The 21456-nt window shown below is 41.7% G+C and overlaps 2 protein-coding genes across 4 annotated transcripts in view; both read right to left on the bottom strand.

Annotated features, from left to right (window-relative positions):
- CARD19 (caspase recruitment domain family member 19) overlaps nt 1–9817 on the bottom strand; it is a 50979-nt gene extending 41162 nt beyond the window's left edge. For both annotated transcript variants that reach the window (XM_038771908.1, XM_038771911.1), the window contains exon 1: nt 9753–9817. In XM_038771908.1, coding sequence (XP_038627836.1) covers nt 9753–9768 — 16 coding nt within the window. In that variant the 5' untranslated portion in view covers nt 9769–9817. The remainder of the gene's footprint in view (nt 1–9752) is intronic.
- A 5809-nt stretch (nt 9818–15626) lies between these two features.
- The window catches only part of SUSD3 (sushi domain containing 3), a 111915-nt gene continuing 106085 nt past the window's right edge, over nt 15627–21456 (bottom strand). The window contains exons 5-6 of one of the 2 annotated variants that reach the window (XM_038740394.1): nt 16721–16856; nt 15627–15822 (exon numbers count right to left, since the gene is read on the bottom strand). In XM_038740394.1, coding sequence (XP_038596322.1) covers nt 15763–15822; nt 16721–16856 — 196 coding nt within the window. In that variant the 3' untranslated portion in view covers nt 15627–15762. Of the gene's footprint in view, nt 15823–16251; nt 16857–21456 lie in introns of those variants that run through there. The other variant, XM_038740393.1, reaches the window with a different exon arrangement.

Below are 21456 nucleotides of genomic sequence, written 5' to 3'. Positions count from 1 at the left end.
TGTATTTTGAGAGCCAGGACTAGCACCCGGGTCTCCTGATTCCTACACCTTTCTTCTTTCCATTGGACAAACAGCGAGGTGGGGACATAATAACAATAATAATTGTGGTTCTTGCTAAGTGCTTACTATGTGCCAAGCACTGTACTAGGCGCTGGAGTAGATACAAGATGATCAGGTTGGACGCAGTCCCTCTTCCACATGGGACTCACAGTCTAAGAGAAGGGAGAACAGGCATTGAATCCCCATTTTGCAGATGAGGGAACTGAGGCACAAAGAAGTGAGTTGACTTGCCCAAGGTCACACAGCAAATAAGTGGCAGAGTGGGGATTAGAACCCATGTTCTAATGGGCAGGGGCTCTTTCCATGAGGCCATGCTGCTGTCAGTGAAGAGCTCTGCTCCACGTGACTGTTACTTTCCATACATCCTTTAAGTCCCTCCACTGCATTTCAATATAGAGGTGGATAAATTTTCTTTGGTATTTGTTAAGCACCTATTACATGCCAGGCACTGTACTCTGTACTGGGGTAGGTGCAAGCTAACCGGGTCAGACACGGTCCCTGACCCACATAAGGCTTCCAGTCTTAATCCCTATTTTACCTATGAGGCACAGAACAGTTAGTGATATGTCCAAGGTCATACAGCAGACAAGTGGTGGAGCTGGGATTAGAACCCAGATCCTCTGACTACCTGGTCCATGCTCTTTCCAGTAGGTCATGCTGTTTCCCAATGTAATTATTTTGGCCATGGATACATTCAGGATGTTTTTCTCTTATTTGGTATTTACTCAGTAAACCTTCTTGTGAATAGAAGATTTTATGAGAAGCTGATGATGGAAAGGAGTGGAGAGATAAAATGTAATTTACTAATCGGTTCTTTTCAGGACATTTAGACAGGACTGTAACTACTCAAGGGACATGAGACAATTGACTCTGTAAAACTATAGCGATAGCAAAGGGTGAATTCTGAAAACACACATGATTGGCATTGTGACTATAAGCTTGAATTTAAAATAATCACTAGGCTTAAAAAGCAATTAATTATGGCTTTTAATAACACACTATACCTGTTCCATGTGTAATTTCCATGCATAATGCCCCCAATACAACCTTTGCCTATTTAAACTCAGCATGTGGAATTTATCTTTGGGTGCATAATTTACTTTAATTGTGCAATTAGAAAATTGGACTCATTTATTTCTCCACAAGGTGGAAATGCAAGATGAAGTGGACAGCTCGATTTTCAATGCTAAGGGGAAAAGGGGGAGAGTGGGTTTTCTAAATTGAAGAAAACATTTCTAATGAAGGCCCCTAATTAAATATGAGTCTTATCTCATGAGACAGGAACCATGAAGAGACCCCATGTCATTAACGGTTCCCCTTGGCAGATGATCCCACCAGCATGCAGGTGCTCAGCAAGGTTCCTGGGGAGAAGTTCCATGAAAAGCACAAACAAGACTGGGAGTTTTGGCAAAGTGTGGCCCTCAGAGAACCCCATAACCCGCATTTATGACTGCAGATTTCCAGGTGGGTTTTCTAGGTGGTGATGATGATGAAGTGTCTTGTTGGAAAAGAGGGACAAGCCTCCGTCCTGAGAGGCTTTCGGAAATCGATTATAGTGCTAGTGGTTTATGCAACTCCACAGACACTCTCTCTTACCTGCCAGTTATGTTCCAACTTGGGCACAGAGTGCCACGAGTGAGTAGGCAGGCACAATGCAAATGTACAGAAAGGCTTTTTCACACACATGGCCCGTGTATGCCCGAGTGCCCTCAGGATAATGCCAACGCTGTGTAGTAGTGGGATAACCCGGCAAAGCGGTTGCCTTGGTAGCTTTTGCCACTCATGTTAGCCAGCTATTTTTCAGGATTCCTTCTGGACCCGTCCACATCGTGGAACACTCCAGCTGGTTCTGCAGTCAGAAACCTTCACCACTAACGGTAGCTGCAGCTGAGAGCCGGAACTCGAACCCAGGACTCCTGATTTCCAGAGCGGTGCTCTTTCCCTGGACCAGTGACTCAGAAAATATCCACGTCACGTGACATTCAACACTAGGTTTCTTACCTGCCCATGCTAGGCCTTGCAGTATAACACTGACCGTGACTGAGTAGGTAGTGGAGTTTAGAAGGTCCATGTTCCTGCAGCCACGCCAATTTGGAATCAGAACACCAAAACACAGGAGGGACAGCAATCAGAGAAAGGCAAAGTGCCTTTTGAGTCTGTCATACCATAGTAAAACTTAACAGAAAATAGCAGAATACAGGCATATGCAGAACACACTGACCTTCAACAAGGGATGTATCTTAACTGGGTGGAAAATACTGTTCACTTGGCAGTAATCAATTTCAGTAAGAACAGTTTTCTGGCTCCCTCTTTCCTTCTTTTGTAGCTTCCTGCACTCCCTCCTTTATTCACTTCTCAATTTGAATTTTTACTTCAGTGTCCTTGAGGTATGAATCAAAAGAGCTCTGATCTATAGTGATTTGTGGGTGCTATGTGCCCCCAGACCTCTAAGACCGTGATGAAAGCAGATCTACTTCACAATTCTACCATAAACCCACTTTCTTTTACATTAAGAACTAAGAGAATACTGGGAAATGAGGAAGTAAGCAAAGTAATAATAATAATAACGGCATTTGTTAAGCACTTACTACGTGCGAAGCACTGTTCAAAGCACTGGGAGGGATACAAGGTGATCAGGTTGTCCAATGTGGGGCTCACAGTCTTAATCCCTATTTTACAGTTGAGGTAACTGAGGCACAGAGAAGTCAAGTGACTTGCCCAAAGTCACACAGCTGACAAGTGGTGGAGCTGGGATTAGAACCCTGACTCCCAAGCCTGTGCTCTTTCCATTAAGCCACACTGCTTAATGCAAAGCTAAACCCAGAGTCTGCCATCCTCAGAGTTTGCATGGGATGGGTACTTTGCCAGTTTTTCAGAGACACACACACCAAAATCCATTCCCTTGCACATTTGTTTCAGCAACCTCATGCCCTGAGGAAGACTCAAAAACAGCAATAGGCAATGGAAATGTCAAACTCAGCAGGGTAACCCAGGAAACACAGCAGGATAGTGGAAAGCACACGGGCCTGGAAGTCAAAGGACCTAGGTTCTAATCCTGTCTCTGCCACTTGTCTGCTGAATGACCTTGGGTAAGTCACTTTACTTCTCTGAGCCTCAGTTTCCTCATCTGTAAAATGAGAATTCTATACCTGTTCTTGCTCCTAGACTGTGAACCCCAAGTGGGACAGAGACTGTGTCTAACCTGATTATCATGTATCTACCACAGTGTTTGGCACATAGTAAGTGCTAAACAAATACCACAATGATTATTATTATTGTTAGCACAATCTTGACAGGAACACATTACGGAATGCCTGGGCCCAGAGATGTACTGTGGGTGAAGTCCCAGAGGTCTTGGTTCATGGATAAGGGGTTGTCAATGACTGCTTTCAGAGATTATAATAATAATAATGCTGGTATTTGTTAAGCGCTTACTATGTGACAAGCATTGTTCTAAGCGCTGGGATAGATACAAGGTTATCAGGTTGTCCCACATGGGGCTCACAGTCTTAATCCCCATTTTACAGATGAGGTAATTGAGGCACAGAGAAGTTAAATGACTTGCCCAAAGTCACACAGCTGACAAGTGGTGGAGCTGGGATTAGAACCCTTGACCTCTTACTCCCAAGCCTGTGCCCTTTCCACTAAGCCACGCTGGTTCTCATCACTGCACTGAAATCAAATTCTGATTTGGATTCAGAATTGGAAGGGGAAACAAAGAAGGTAGGATCTTTATAGAGTTGTCCTTCAATTTTGAAGACAATGCTGCTGCTGCTGATAAGAATGTATCCACCAGGGAAAGTGCCTTTGCACACTGGCACCCTTTGCCCATGAAAATATGGTAACGCACCTTTCTGCCCATCCTTGCCAGTCAGACATGAATAAGAAGGGAAGAGCATGTCCTACCACTCACAGGACATATGCTTGAGCTGTTTATGCAGGAGTGGTAATGGTTCGTGCTGAGCCGTCAACACTCTCTTGCCCAGTCCCTCTGTGCCCAGTGCCACACAACTAGAAGGAAGAATGGATGAGGTTTGTGATCACAAAACAGAACTTGGCCTAGTGGAAAGAGCACGGGCCTGGGAGTCAGAGGACCTTGGTTCTAATCCCAGTTCTGCTGCCTTTTTTACGGTATTTGTTAAGGGCACTTTACTAAGTGCTGGGATAGATATAAGCTGATCAGGTTGGACACAGTCCCTGTCCCACATGGGGCTCACCATCTTAATCCCCATTTTAAGGTATATCTCCTTCCAAGAGGCCTTCCCAGACTAAGCCCCACTTTTCCTCATCTCCCACTCCCTTCTGCATCGCCCTGACATGCTCTCTTTGCTCTTCCCACCCTTTCCCAGCCCACAGCACTTATGTATATATCTGTAATTTTATTTATTTGTATTGTCTGTCTCCCCCTCTACACTATGAGCTCATTGTGGGCAGGGATTGTCACTCTTTATTGTTGTAACGTACTTTTCCAAGCACTTAGTATAGTGCTCTGCACACAGTAAGTGCTTAATAAATATGATTGAATGAATTTTACAGATGAGATAATGGAGGCACAGAGAAGTGAAGTGACTTACCCAAGGTCACACAGCAAACAAGGGGAGGGAACTGGGATTAGAACCCAGGTCCTCCTGACTCCCAGGCCCGTGGTCTATCCACTAGGCCACACTGCTTCACTTGTCTGCTGTGTGAGCTCTGGCAAGTCACTTACCTTCTCTAAGCTTCAGTTTCCTCCTCTGTAAAATGGGGATTCAATACCTGTTTTCTCTCCTACTTAGACTGTGAGTCCCCTGTGGGACAGGGACTGGGACTGACTTGATGATCTTATATCTACCCCAGCACTTAGTACTGTGGACTTAACAAATACCACCACCATTATGATTTTTAGTAGTAGTAGTAGTATTAGTATATTTGAGCTCTTATCAGTGGCAGAAATCACTGTGCCCTCACCCATTTTGTACATCACTGAATACGATTACTCAGAATGGTTTAGTAAAGGGTGGTGAGGTTTCCCTGGAGAGGGGATTCTTGCCCCAAATTTGACTCCATGGCTTGGGCAGATGGCACTTTCTGCCACTGCAAGGAGACTGGAGCAAAACTGCTCCCTACTCGACTACCTACACCAAACCCAGACTGATTGTGGCCCAGCTGGGAAGCTTGAGTCTCAAAACTCTCACAACTGGACTACCTGCCCTGTGTCGTGGTGGAACCTTACAGTGCATTGAAGAGATGAAATCCTTTTCACCTTTTTGTGGCAAAAATATTACTTCATTCATTCATTCAATTATATTTATTGAGCGCTTGCTGTGTGCAGAACACTGTACTAAGCACTTGGGAAGCACAAGTTGGCAACATATAGAGACGGTCCCTACCCAACAGTGGGCTCACAGTCTAGAAGGGGGAGACAGAGAACAAAACAAAACATATTAACAAAATAAAATAAATAGAATAGCTTTGTACAAATAAAATAGAGTAATAAATATGTACAAACATATATACATATATACAGGTGCTGTGGGGAGGGGAAGGAGGTAAGGTGGGGAGGAGGGGGAGGAGGGGGAGAGGAAGGAGGGGGCTCAGTCTGGGAAGTCTTCCTGGAGGTGAGCTCTCAGTAGGGCCTTGAAGGGAGGAAGAGAGCTAGCTTGGTGGATGTGTCGAGGGAGGGCATTCCAGGCCAGGGGGATGACATGGGCTGGGGGTCGACGGTGGGACAGGCGAGAACGAGGCACGGTGAGGAGATTAGCGGCAGAGGAGTGGAGGGTGCGGGCTGGGCTGTAGAAGGAGAGAAGGGAGGTGAGGTAGGAGGGGGCGAGGTGATGGAGAGCCTTGAAGCTGAGGTTGAGGAGTTTTTGCCCAATGTGTAGGTTGATTGGTAGCCTCTGGAGATTTTTGAGGATTACTTGAGATGAGGCATGTCTTGGTGGAAAAGCCTAGGCCTGGGAGTCAGGAGACCTGAGTTCTACTCTCAGCTCTGCCTCTTGCCTGTTGTGTGACCTTGGACAAGTCACTTATCCGCTCTATGCCTCAGTTTCCTCATCTGTAAAATAGGCTAAAACACCCATTCTCCCTCCCTCTTAGACTGTGAGCCCCATGTGGGACAGGGACTGTGTCCACTCCGATTATCTCGTACCCACCCAAGCACTTAGTACAGTGTTTGGTACAGGGGAAGCACTCAATACATACCATCATTATTATTACTATTGTAGATTAGTTCTCAAGGACTTTGTAAAATATCTGTTCAGGGTTAAGGTGAAAGGGTGAAAGGGGAGCATACAGCAGAGCTCCTAATGGAATCCATGAAAAATATTCATTCTTGCCAGATGGAATTTGTAATTGAATTATCTCTGTAGAACAAAGTACTTTTGCTCTTATGACCAAATTCTGCTCTCTCTAATTTTGGTGACTTTTACTACCTCTGCAGAGAACTCTCCAGCTAGGGCTCTGTGACTGAAGGAACATGGAGAATCTGGACAATTCCTCTTTGGTTAATTTTGCCTCAGTGGAGGCAAAAAATGTGATTCTGACTTGGTTGATCCAAGCAGAATAGTTGCCTCAAATCTTCACTTCCCTAGTGCTGCAGTGCTGGATTAAAGGGCGGGCCTGGGGTAGTAGGACCCCAGAGGCTCCCCCGGTTAGTTTGCCACTCTCACGCTTGCATGAGGATATGAGCTCCCTCCCAGTTTCAAGAACACACTCTGGCACCGCTGCGGCTAATTTCATTTCAAAATAGCTTCTGTGAAGAAGCAAGAGCAGTATTAGACAGCAGGTGGGCCTGGTTAGGGTCATCCTGTAATGCAGAACTGGCTTCTGGTGGTGCAGAAAGCAGATGTAGCCTCCTCTGTGTCTGAAAACATTCTGGTCCTTGACACTACAAATGATCTGATGACATGGTGAGGCGAGGGGAGAATTTGGTTTACTGGGTGCACTAAGCAGAATGACTTATCCTTCCCTAAGATTTTGGAACTAATTTAATTTAAATTTCAGGGTCCCTCTCCCCTCCAATCATACTCTTCTGCATTATAACTTAAAAATCCCTGACAATGATCATGACTAATAACACTTATTGTTTATCATTATTAATAATAATAATAATGGCATTTGCTAAGCACTTACTATGTGCTAGGCACTGCACTAAGCACTGGGGTGGATATAAGCAATGCAGGCTGGACACAGCCCTTGTCCATCATGGGGCTCACAGTCTCAATCCCATTTTACAGATGAGGTAACTAAGGCACAGAGAAGTAAAGTGTCTTGCATAAGGTCACAAGGCACACGATAATAATAATAATAATGCTGGTATTTGTTAAGCGCTTACTATGTGCCAAGCACTGTTCTAAACACTGGCATAGGTACAAGGTCATCAGGTTGTCCCATGTGGGGCTCACAGTCTTCATCCCCATTTTACAAATGAGGTAACTGAGGCCCAGAGAAGTTAAGTGACTTGCTCAAGGTCACACAGCTGACAAGCTCCCCCTCGTCCCCGTCTCCATCCCCCCTTCTTACCTCCTTCCCTTCCCCACAGCACCTGTATATATGTATATATGTTTGTACATATTTATTACTCTATTTATTTATTCATTTATTTTACTCATACATATCTATTCTATTTATTTTATTTTGTTAATATGTTTGGTTTTGTTCTCTGTCTCCCCCTTCTAGACTGTGAGCCCACTGTTAGGTAGGGACTGTCTCTATATGTTGCCAACTTGTACTTCCCAAGAGCTTAGTACAGTGCTCTGCACACAGTAAGCACTCAATAAATACGATTGATTGATTGATTGATTGAAGCAGTGGAGCCGGGATTAGAACCCACGACTTCTGACTCCCAAGCCCGGGCTCTTTCCACTACACCACGCTGCTTCTCATGTAAGATAAGTAAGTAAGCAGTGTGGTGTAGTGGAAAGAGCCCGGGCTTGGGAGTCAGAGGTCGTGGGTTCTAGTCCCAACTCCGCCGCTTGTCAGCTGTGTGACTTTGGACAAGTCCTTAACTTCTCTGTGCCTAAGTTACCTCATCCATAAAACGAGGATTAAGACTGTGAGCCCCACGTGGGGCAACCTGCTTACCTTGTATCTACCCCAGCTTACCTTGTATCTACCCCAGCACTTAGAACAGTGTTTGGCACATAGTAAGTGCTTAACAAATACCATCATTATTATTATAAAGAAGCAGAGTGGCTCAGTGGAAAGAGCATGGGCTTGGGAGTCAGAGGTCATGGGTTCTAATTCCAGCTCCACCACTTATCAGCTGTGTGACTTTGGGCAAGTCACTTAACATCTCTGTGCCTGTTACCTCATCTGTAAAATGGGGATTAAGACTGTGAGCCCCATGTGGGACAACCTTATTACTTTGTATCCCTGCAGCGCTTAGAACAGTGCTTTGCACTAAGCGCTTAACAAATACCATCATTATTATTATCATTATTATTAAGTGGTGGAGCAGGGATTAGAACCCATGACCTTCTGACTCCCAGGCCTGTGCTCTATCCACTGCACCATTAGTGTACAGAACAGAATCTAATTTATTTCCAATGTCTAAACTATTTCATAATGCATGAACAACTGTAACAAAATGGCAATTTCTTGCATAAAAATCAGATAGTAGATAGCGGATATTGTACTGTGACACTCAGGAACACATTATTTCATCCTGGGCCCTTTTATGTGTTGCCCGAACTTTGGGACCTTTAACATTTGATGTTACACTCATAATGAAAATCGCAGTTGCTTTGAGGTTCAATCTTGTGCCTAGGGACAAAAGGATAACAAAAAGCCCATTCTCCTTTGGAGAAAGTCAACATGAAGCATGTGGCAGGCAGAAAACCACTTAAATATAGATCCAGAATAGTCATGTGAATTTAATACCATGCACATTTGTCAGAGACCTAAAAACAGAAACCAAAGGCGTATGTATGCTATACTGAAGGCATCCTTTAGGTTACATGGATTCGGTTTAAATGCCAGATGAGTTCACCATAAGTCATTCTGGTCTTCCTGGAAATCAAACTTCCTTCCATCCCTCTCCTCCTCCCAATTCCCCATACTTCCTTTCCCAAATTACCGGGAGAGTTAAAGCCACGTTATTGTCCGAACTTTATCTTTCATTAGTCTGGGAAGGACATGATTGTTTGAAAACTCATTTAAAATGCAGTCTAAGTTTTAAGACAAAGAAGGGATTTTAACAGGGCTTGATTGAAGAGTCTAACTCCTCCCTACAGAACATAATCATTTTTATGCAATGTTTATCTTGGAAACTTCACTGTGATTATGCTAAATTAGAAAAGGACTATATTTAGCTAGATGTTAAATATTACACTCTGTTATCTGGCATATTGCTTTTCCAAATGCCTAATTTGTCTAATTAAAACTGTATTTGGTTCTTTCTCTCACCCAGAAAACAGGAAGTTTATTTAGTGAATGCACAAATGTCAAAAAAACATATCTAGCATCGAAGCAGTGAGTCAAATTACAAATTCAATAACTACCTAAAGCTGGTTTTCCCCCACAAATTACCTAAATGTGAAAATATTCCCAATCATACCAGAAAAAAAAAAACTTCCTAAAATCCTTCTCCTGCTTTTGAATTTTCCTTCCTTTTCACCTCCCCCTCTTTTTCCCTCCTTAAAACCACTGGAATTGTTTTAAAAACGCTTTTCCCCTTACTTCTTTAATTGCTCATTTCTTTAGTTACTACTTACATTTTCTGTATAGCATTATCCATAAAATCTGGAGTTTTCTATATCTGGAACTATGGAAAGGAAGACTGCTGGAAAAGTTGCTTCCTGCTCTGGAGAACAGAGATTATTGTTGTATTGGTGAAATGAAAGTAAAATCTCAGTCTTGCACAGCTTTGTTTCACCAGCAGAGGTCTTAGAAGAGAGGGGGGATTGATTCCCGAACCAAGAGTGGATGCTCTACCTTTATCCAAATTACCCAGAATGGTGTACTTAATCGATTACTGATGAGTACTATGGCTACATTAATAGGAAGCCAGAGAGGTTCTATGTTAGGGTACCTGACTTTTAACTTCATCAGAAGTAAAATGGACATGTCAATGTTTTATGTATAGAAAATAGTAATCACGCTTATATAAAAATCATAGTCAGTTAAAAATATGTTCAAAATGAAATGTAGTAAAGTACTTACTGCCCTGTGCACTACCTGTACCTACAGATGATCAAAAACCATAGAAAATGTAAAAACCCTTTATTTTGTTTTTAGAAAAATGGGCTCATGGGTGGGTCTGATTGGACAAGGTTTCTTGGGTGTTGTGAAGTGATTTGGATGGACTTTTTGAAGGATTCCTGACTGGAGTCTTCTCAGGAGTCTTGGATGTCATTTTTTTCTGCTGCCGCATCCAGCCCCCTCCACAACCTGTGGTCCCTGTCCTCTGGGGCTGGGCTGGGACTGGTGATCACAGAGGTGGGGGAAAGGGGAACAAGTGAGGTGAGGGGGTTACATAGCCCAGTAACTGCTGCTTCAGATTCTACCACCATCAGCAGTGGTGGGAGACAGAAGGGAGGAGACAGAGGAGGGAAGAGTTGCTGCCATCTCTCCTGCTGCCACTGCCTTTCTCCCGGTGGGTAGGGAGAGAGGGAGAATGACAGCAATGGCAGGAGTGGCACTAACAGGTAGTGGTGTGGGGAGCAAGTAGAGGGAGGGGGCAACGTTATGAAATACTTACTTCATGAACCTGGTGTAAAATCAGACCTGAAGTCATAAACCTGGAACAGTTGCAAATTCAGAGATGTTGGAAATGGCATTCATTGTAAGTTGAAGCCTTCCTGTACATTTGAACACATTCTTTTACTTATGAATAGTAACTATGAGACACAAGAAAGGGAAAGGCAATGATGATGGAAAAATAGAACACATCCTGTTTTTAGTAAAGTCAGCTGGAAAAGGTAGTATTTCTATGCCAACTGGGTGTATCCTAAATCAGTGTGATACTTAATCTACTACCGAATAAAATGCTATTTAAGATAATAATATGTATGACTACATACATACTGGATATGCTAAGTGCTGCAATTGTAACCATTATTAGAGACCACAACAAATTACTCAAAAGTCAAAGCACAGCACTGGAAAAGTCACATTTTCCAAGGAATAATATCTCCATAGTCATACACACAGATGCAGATTCCTGTTCTTTTAAAAAAAACCCCACAAAATACACAATTTAAAATGAATCTTTGCAAGGTCACTAGGGGGAGAACTTTGCCCGTGATGGCCATACTTTAAGGGAAAAGCTAGGAAATGGCCTTTTGAACCAAGTGTCAAATTTCCAGGCCCAAATGTAACAAAAATTCTTAGGTTTCTACCATCATTTGTTCCCAGGTTTTATACTGGTACTTCATACTTTTCTAGTTCAAACAACTTGAATTGAAAAGGAAAGCTGCCAGCAGTGTGTTCTAAATTGAGTAGATAAAAGAGCATTGCTAAGCAAATCATTTTTTTACTTTATGTCCAGTACTGCTATCTCCTGTAATGAAGTTCTAGAATGAATTGTAAATTACTTATTTTTGTTCCTGATTATTTTCTTAAAATTGATTTAACTGATTATCATCCATTACTTTGATGTCTATGAATTGCTCAGAAAAATGAATGTGGAGAAACCCAATCAGATCCAATTTTGAAAAGGAAAAGCTTTGTTTAGAAAGCAAACTAATCTTCAAGGCATTACTTCACACACCACAGGGATTTTAAGAATCCCAGTTGCACCATTAACTCTGAGGGTATTAAAGGCCCCCCAAAATGATTTCAGTCCATGTCTGTACAAGTGACAAGATCACTGCTCAAGACTCAGAGAATTCCAACTGTGTCCTCCATTTGGACTATAAATGATGGCCCTGAGCTGTGATAAGATTACTGGTGCAGGCTTGCAGATCTAGGTCTCTCCCATCACCGTAGCTGTAAAGCAGGGGAGAGGGTCTGTCAATAGGTCAGTCAATTGTATTTATTGAGCACTTACTGTGCACAGAACACTCTAGAAAGCACTTGGGGCAATATAACAGACACATTCCCTGCTCACAGTGAGCTTACAGTCTGGGGGGAGACAGACACTAATATAAATAAAATTACAGATATGTACATAACTGCTGTGGGGCTGGGAGGGGGGATGAATAAAAGGAGCAAGTCAAGGTGACGCAGAGAGGAGTGGGAGAAGAGGAAAGGAAGGATTAGTCAGGGAAAGCCTCTTGGAGGAGATGTGCCCTCAATAGGTCTTTGAAGGTGGGGAGGGTAATTGTCTGTTGGATATGAAGAGGAAGGGCATTCCAGGCCAGAGGCAGAATGTGGGAGAGAGGTTGGCGGCGAGATAGATGAGATCGAGGTACAATGAGAAGTTTGGTGTTAGAGGAGCAAAGTGTGTGGGCTGGGTTGTAATAGTAGTGAGGTGAAGTAGGAGGGGGCAAGATGATTGAGGGCTTTAAAGCAATAAATACGATTGAATGAATGAATGAATGAATAATGGTAAGGAGTTTCTGTTTGATGTGCAGGTGGATGGGTAACCACTGGAGGTTCTTGAGGAGTGGGGAAACATGGCCTGGTGTGCATGAGGTGGGGAGAGCAGTGCACCCAGAGTGGCATGGGTGGAGATCCTCTATGCCTCTGAGAGAACACTTCGGCTCCCTGGTGGTGATGGTGTGGGCGGTGGAGGGGGGGAAGGAGGTCATACTATGTGTCATGCACTGTTCAAAGCGCTGGGGTAGATACGAGTTAATCAGGCTGAACACAGTCCCTGTCCAGCTCATGGGACTCTCATGGGACTCACAGTCTAAGTAGGAGGGAGAACATATATCGAATCCCCATTTTACAGTTGAGAGAACTGGGGTCCATGGAAGTTGTGACTTCCCCAAGTTCACACAGCAGGCAAGTGACAGAACTGGGATTAGAATCCAGGTCCTTGAAAACCCAGGCTCGTGCTCTTTCCACTGGCCATGCTGCTTATTTATCTGAATGAATAATAACAATAATAATAATAATGGTATTTGTTAAGTACCTACTATGTGTCAAGCAGTGTTCTAAAGCACTGGGGTGGATACAAGGTAATCAGGTTATCCCACGTGGGGCTCACACTCTTAATCCCCATTTTACAGATGAGGTAACTGAGGCATAGAGAAGTTAAGTGATATGCCCAAGGTCACACAGCTGACAAGTGGCAGAAGCGGGATTAGAACTCATGTCTTCTGACTCCCAAGCCCGTGCTCTTTCCACTTAGCCTTGCTGCTTCTGGATGCTTCTGCCCAAAATATCTGAATGTACAAATATCAAGATTAATCAATCAATGGTATTTATTGAGTGCTTATTGTATGCAGAGCACTGTACTAAGCACTTGTGAGAGTCTAGTACAATAAAACTGTTAAAAGATAGTTGAAGCAAAATGTGTTTGGGAACTTGAATTATGTGGATAACACACAACTACAATTATTTGATTTTTAAAAAATTGGAGCACATTCCACTTATTTCTTAATTTATGCCTGATGACCTATATACAGTTCATAAAGATACCATCATTTTTTTCCACAATTTACTCTGCAGAGCTAGTCTGGAAAAAAAAGTGGACTTTTCAGATAGAGTTTTCAGATAGCTCACAGAGATTGAAAGCTAAGCATTTCTCTCCAACTGATTCTCAGGTCTGTATTAAATGGCATGTGAGTACAGCTTAACTTCAAATCTGATGATTTTCCACTTTCATTTCTTACTATCATCAGTGGTATTTATTGAGCGCTTACTGTGGTCATTAGACATAGTGATTATTATGGTCCCAGCCTCATTTTCAGTCTAACCAAAGGGGAATTGGCAACCATCATTTTTTTCCACAATTTACTCTGAAGGGCTAGCCTGGGTTCACAGAGAAAATGTGCAAATTCCTGATGTGTGCTTCCTTGTAGCTGTTTCTTTATCAATCACTCAATCCGTGGTATTTATTGAGCACTTACAGAGCACTGTTCTCTAAGCACTTGGGAGAGTACAATACAACAGAGTTGGTAGAACTATTCCCTGCCCTCATTGAGTTTAGAGTTTAGAGGGAGAGACAGATATTAGTATAAATAAATAAATTACAGCTATGAATATAAGAGCTGTGGGGCTGAGGATGGGGTGAATGTCAAATGCCCAAAGAGTCCATATTCAGGGTGCAGAAAGGAGAGGGAGTCAAGGCATAGAGGGATTAATTAGGGAAGGCCTTATTAACAACATTAGCCTGAGGGAGAAGTTTTCATGGGAAAGATTAGGTCTTTCAAGATGAAGGCTGAGAGGGTTTAAAATTGAAGTTTACAAAATCATGAAAGTTGTGGACACAGAAAACATAGAATTGCTTTTCACCAAATCTCATGCCCGTCAGGATAAAGGGACACTCACTGAAGCTTGATTGGTAGATTCAAAACCAAGAAAACACTTTCACCCTGTATGAAACACTTCTTTGCACAGCAAGTGGTAAGCAGATGGAATTTTTTACCACAAAAATTTAAGCAGTTGAAAATGTCCAGAGGGGATGAATTCCTGAATAAACAGACCATAAGGAGTTACAAGTGTGATAGAGAGACAGAGAAAATTTGGGATATTAAGAGGGTACATCTTTAACCGCTAGAATGGATGGGAAGGTAAGCATTTGTCATTCTGCCATTCCAAGCAATCCTGTTGCCATGGTCAGAGACTGAACATTAGACTGGATGAACCACTGTTCTGACCAATTAATAGCAGTGGTCTTAATTTACTCACACAGGTTCCAGCTGCAGAATCTGGGATTTGGGATGTACATTTTGTTGAATGTATTCCAAATCTGTTTAGTCTTTTCTGGACCTCTTATCTCACAAAAGTAGCTATCAGCAAGCTTGATAGTAGCTAGCTATAATACATGTTTCCCAAATTGGCTTAAAAGGCCTCTCAGACTTCCCTCTGAAGTCTGTTTTCACCAGCATCTTGTTGCTTTACAATTTGGAGGCTGATATTAGCAGCTGTAGATGTGCCTCAGATGTCATAGTGTATTTCTTTATATTACTCAAATGCCTAAAGTGCACATTCACAAAGAATGCATACATTTTTTTTTGCCTTGGAACACTGCACCCATCTGTCATCCTTAATTTCTGAAAATGAGTTCACTTTGTTCCTAGATATGGCAGTGAATTTCCAACATGCATAAACTGTGAGTTGCTATTTTAATGCATTTGTAGGTTTCCGGATGTTTTATGGATAACTCATTATAAATATCCCAAGCAATATAAACCATTCTTGGGGATGTAGTTCTGAAGTTCTGGGCTTATAACACAAATCCATTTCAAGTCATTAGCTAGAGAACAAGCTAAAGGGTTTATTTAATCAGCATCATTTTCAAATGTCTGTTTAATATTCTCGACCACTTTCACCTTCATCCTGCACAGCACTCATCTTGATTCTAATAATAGTTTTTATATGTGCAAGAAAGTAAACTGGGGTGGGGGGAGTTGGGGAGAGTTCTAATAAACTAAACTCATGAGGAGATTGTTAGACATTGGGAGGCATTAAGAACAACAGGACTCATAAACCTCGATGACAGTGTTTTTTTATCTTGTTATAATTCTACAGCCTGATGGACCAGATTGCATTAATGAATGATAGAAATCAAAAACGTCTGTTATGAGAAAGTATGTCTGCTGCATCTTGTTATTCCTCACAGCTTTCAGGGCTTGATTTCCAGGCCACTCTGAAGTCCAGCTCAGACACTCCTCAGTTGGCTCTAAATTGTTGAGGTGGGTGACTGACTTGACTCCTGCTTCGCCAGTTGTACTTAAACAGATAACGTACACATTATTTTGTGAATATCCCCCTGGAATATCACACACACACACCCCCAACACACACACTTTTTTTTCTTAGTCTTAAAACTACTAGTTCTCAATCTGTGGACACCAGGAGATGGGTCCACTCTGTAGAGCACTCTATTGAGGTGGACTGAGGAATCTCCTCCCTTAGAGGTCTTTAAAAATAGGACAGATTCTCACCTCTTTAGGATATTTCAGGGTCCCTTCCCCCCTAAAGTTCTGGGATTCCACAGAGAAAGAAAGAAGCTAAGTGGAACTTTTGCTATATAAAATTGAAACCAGAAAAAAGCCCCACAGAAAATTTTCCCACATATTCAAAGGAAGAACAAAGAATGTTCCACAATAAGTACCATTCACAGTCTTTAAAAGGAAATATTTATTGTAATTTTCTCATCCTACTGTGCAAAAATATGGTGTGTTTTTTTTCCTTTTCCCACTCTTATACATTTACAAAAGAAGCACAGGTTAAAAGAATTCTGCAGGTGAATGCATTTATATTTGTTAGTGATTTTCAAAGAAGCAAATCTACAGTTGCTATGATTTCAGTATCTGTACAAGAACACGATATGGTTTTGCAATGGACACAATTTCAGCATGTTGATAACTTGATTTGGTGTATCAGCATTATGTTTTTTAGGTGAAACTGAAAGCATGTTTATGAATGTCCACATAGATATTTAAAACTTGTGACTTGGCATGAATAATATGGTCACCTTTAACGTAGTTTTAAGGCACATGTACCAGGTATTTCTCAGTGTTTCATTTTTATCCAACAAATGCTTCTATCCTGGTATGTGAGATTCAGGTTTCTTCTGAATTTCCTTGTCACATCCATAGACCTCCACCACATGCTCTGTACTCACTGTGTGTATGGCAATGTTAGGTCTTGGAATGGAGTGTCTAAGAGATATTCTACTGTTTCTGTTCAGATCTGTCCACAAATCACTTTTGCCGCAACCTGTCAAATTTTTGATTTCTAGAGTCCATTCTTCAGGGTTTCTGAAAGTAAAGGAAAATTAATTTGAGGATACTCACTTTCTCAAAAATGTGGTGTCTTTTCACTCAAAAATGCACAGGATCACCAAATAATCTTTGCCCGTAGAGGTGGAACAGACTATAGAATTATTAGGTACAGTAGGATTTTTAATTAATAAAATTATATTTTTGTTTTATATTAAACAAACTCTAAAAAACTGGGGAAAATGATTAACTTGAGGGGAGCATCTTCTTTCACTGCTGAATGATTTCCTGAGGTATCAGGGCAAGCTGCATAGACTGATTCTACCATTTTCTTTTTTGAAAATAATAAGAACCCCGAGAAGTCCATAATACTAAAATCTAATTTCCAAGTACAAAAAGAGGTGATGCATTCCTTTGTAAATAGTAATGTTGTTTACCAGGCAGCCACCGGAATTCTAGGCACAATGAGTTGATCACTGCCAACAGGACTCGGAGATTAAATAACTACTTGCAGCAAAACAAGCAAAGCATCAGTAACACTCTGCATGATGATCTTGACAAATAATAATGATGGCATTTGTTAAATGCTTACTATGTGTAAAGCACTGTTCTAAGTGCTGGGAGGGATACAAGGTAATTAGGTTGTCCCATGTAGGGCTCACAGTCTTAATCCCCATTTTACAGATGAGGTAACTGAGGCACAGATAAGTTAGTGACTTGCCCAAAGTCACACAGCAGACAAGTGGTGGAGTCAGGATTAGAACCCATGACCTCTGGCTCCCAAGCCTGTGCTCTTTCCACTGAGCCACACTGACAAATGCGAGCAGCCTACTGAAACATGTGACATGACATGCAAGTCAAGTTAAGGAAAATAGGCAACAAATTGTGGGAAGCCAAGGCTGAAGCCACACAAGGCTCTGTACACAATCAAAAGAGAAGCAGAGCGGCCTAGTGGAAAGAGAATGATCCTGGGAGTAAGAGGACCTAGGTTCTAATCCCGGCTCTGCCACTGGTCTGTTGTGTGACCTTGGGCAGTCACTTTTCTCTGTGTCTTAGTTACCTCACCTGTAAAATGGGGATTAAGACTGGGAGCCCTATGTGGGACTCAAACCGTGCCCAACCTGATTAGCTTGAATCTACCCCAGTGCTTAATACAGTGCCTGGCACACAGTAAGTGCTTAACAAACTATTATTATTCAGTGCTGTCGAGTCGTTTCCGATTCATAGTGACTCCATGGATATACTTTCTCCGGAACGTCCTGCCCTATGCCATAATCCACAACCTTTCTAATGGTTCCTCCGTTATTGTTGTCACGATCTCTATCCATCTAGCTGCCAGTCTGTCTCTTATAAGTTTTCCCTGGACTTTTCCTAGCATTAGTGTCTTCTCCAGAGAATTAGTCCTCCTGATTATGTGTCCAAAATGTGCTAATCTAAGTCGAGTCACTTGACCTTCCAAACACCACTTTGGTTTAATTTGCTCCAAAATCCATTTGTTTGTTTTTCAGGCAGTTCATGGTATTCACATAAGCCTTCTCCAACACCACATTTCAAAAGAATCGATGTTCTTTCTATCCTGTTTTTTCACTGTCCAGCTTTCTGATCCATACATTGTCACTGGAAACACCACAGAGTAGACAATTTGTATTAACAAATAACAAATACATTTTTTTAAAAAAAGATCACATTGCCATGTAGCAAAACAACATTTTGACAAAATGATAGAACTTAGTGATGGACACTGGAAGATGGAATAAGTGGGGAGGGATGGGATGAGACAGGACATCATGTCACTGAGTTAGTAAACCCGTAAAATAGCGGACAACTTTCCATGCTATATATTAATACAACTATTAATGCTATTACTAAAAATATTACTACTACTAATAACACAAACATGTGACAGAGTCTGTAATATGAATGCTATTATGGACTTTCAAGTTTTTACCATGGCCATTTTGCCAACCTCTGATAGAGTATACAGCCCCAAATTAAATGTCATGGCACCATGGAAAAGTGAAGATGGTTACACCCTCATCAGAGACAGGACGTAACACACCAATGATTTCTTGAACACGCACCTACTATTGCAGCTGAAGCCTTAAAAGGCATAGAGGTCTGATAACATGTGGAGACATGGTTCTAGTTTCAACATTTGAGGAAGTCAGTTCTATAGTCAGAGCCATGAAAAACGTTAAAGCACTTCGACCTGATGGTATTGATGGGACATGCTGCTTGACGTCCTACACAAACTTTTTCTTAACATATAGAATGATGGTTTTTATTAAACGCTAACTATGTGCCAAGCACTGTTCTAAGCACTGAGGTAGATAGAATCTCATCAGGTTGGATGCAGTCCTTGTCCCACATGGGGCTCACAGTATTAATCCCCATTTTACAGATAAGGTAACACAGGCCCAGAGAGGTTAAATGACTTGTCCAAGTTCACACAGGAGGAAAGTGGTGGAGCCGGGATTAGAACCCACATCCTTCTGACTCTCAGGACCATGGTCTACCCAGTAGACCACTGAGGAGACAATAATAATAATAATGATGATAATAATAATAATAATAATAATAATAATAATAATAATAATAATAATAATAATAGCATTTATTAAGCGCTATGTGCAAAGCACTGTTCTAAGCTCTGGGGATGTCACAGGGCCTTAAAAGCCTCACCCTCTTCAAGGAGAAAGGGGAAAAAATCACAATTTGACATCTCACTGTTCTCCATTTCTAGCAGTATTGTTGTCACAGTCTCTCTAGACTGACTACTAAAGAATATTATTACCTGTCAACTCCTGGAATCACAATGTGGTTTTAGACTACAGCTTGACATAGCAGGCATGATTCTTTTAGCATGAGAGATACAGAAGTACATGTAGCAACCCCAAGACCTCTATATTCTTTTGGCAGTCAGCAGAGTGCTATGGACTAATAATAAATCAATCGAGGTTACTTACTGAGCACTTATTAAGTGCAGGGCACTGTTTTAAACCTAAAGAAACCTAAGTTACAGGATCAGGCTACATCAGCAAAATCTTACATATAACCAAAGATCCTCATTGGCAACATGGAACAGAATGCGGTCCCCAAATTCTGCTATCTAGGCAACATACACTTGGTACAGTGTCCTGCACACAGTAAGCCCTCAATAAATACCACTGATTGACTGATTGATTGATGCCAGACAGAGGGAAACCTTATGGTGACATGCTTCAGGCCAAACCAAAGCTCTACAGAGCCATAATATGGGCTGATCTTCTCTGTGGTTGAGAAAGCTGGACTCCCCACAGGCATGTCACATCTAACCTGATTAGCAGTTCCACTAATGTCACCTATGAGCTTTACTCAAAACAAGATCCCAAACAACAAGGTCCCAGAATAAAGTTGGTCTACCTGCACAGTAGCTATGCTTCCCTCGATGTGATTTCATAAATACGACCTATGCCCAGAAGAAATGACAGTCATATACCCAAACAGCTGCTGCCATACCTACAGGTGGCTAACATTGATTAGCTATGGTGTGTCTTTGAATGTGAAGGACAGTTATTACAGTGAAATGTTCTGCACGCAAGACAACTATTACAGCTAAGTATTCTGCAAATAACTATTTGATAAACAGTTGGCTGAACAACCAATAAAGGAAATGATTAGCTTAATTCTCCCCCTCATAAGCATATGTTCAGGTGGGGGCAACAACCCAAAATACCCTCATTTGCACTATCCCAAAACTGGAGCCACAAATCAGATGTCTTCCTCTACACTGTAAGCTCATAGGCAGGGAACAAATCTACCAACTCTGTTATACTGTACTCTCCTAAGCACTTAGTACAGTACTCTGAAAACAGTAAGAGCTCAATAAATACAATTGATTGATTGATAGATGATCCTCCCTTGAAAGCTAGAGAAAACTGCCTCGTATTTTTTCATTCGAGCTGTTTGGCTATCAGAAGTTCGAAACCACAGCCAGCTTGTCGTTATCAGAAAAAAAAGGCTCCACTAACTGAAGATGTGAGTCTGAGCTATAGCTGGGCTCATATGCTACATCACAAGACTCTCACCCACTGTTTCCTGGCAACAAACACTGAAGAGAAGGTCACATAACAAAACCCAAACTATTAGTCTTCCACTGGAGATGTGAGTCTTAAATAACTTAAAATAACTTCAATAAATTATTGAATGTCTTCATGAAATCCCTGCTATCAACAACAACCTTTTGGGAACATGATGAGCATAGAGCTGGAAGATGCTCCATTTTTCATCCTCTAAAAGTGGATTCTGGTTAAAAGTATTGAAGACATTCTTTTTTCAGGTTTGAATTTCTTAGGGATTAAGTGAATTCAGAAGCATTTATGTATAGCCCATAAATACATATCCTTCTACTCTGCTATTTCCCTGACTTTTGATTTATTTTAATGTCTGTCTCCTCCACTCGACTCTAAAAGCTCCTTAAGGGCGGAATCATGTCTACCTTGTTGTACTGTCCTCTCCCAAGCGCTTAGTACAATGCTCTGCACAAAGTAAGCACTCAATCAATAACATTGGTTGATTCTGCCATGGAACTGGAGAATGATTCTGCATTTCTGAGTTTGCCAAAGTTCGGTTTACTATGTAGTTATTCCAAAGACACCAC

This window comes from Tachyglossus aculeatus, chromosome X1 (assembly GCF_015852505.1).
Source record: "Tachyglossus aculeatus isolate mTacAcu1 chromosome X1, mTacAcu1.pri, whole genome shotgun sequence".
In the NCBI taxonomy this organism is placed as follows: Eukaryota; Metazoa; Chordata; class Mammalia; order Monotremata; family Tachyglossidae; genus Tachyglossus; species Tachyglossus aculeatus.
Note: the sequence above shows the minus strand (reverse complement) of the source record. Positions and strands in the feature narration are given on the sequence as shown.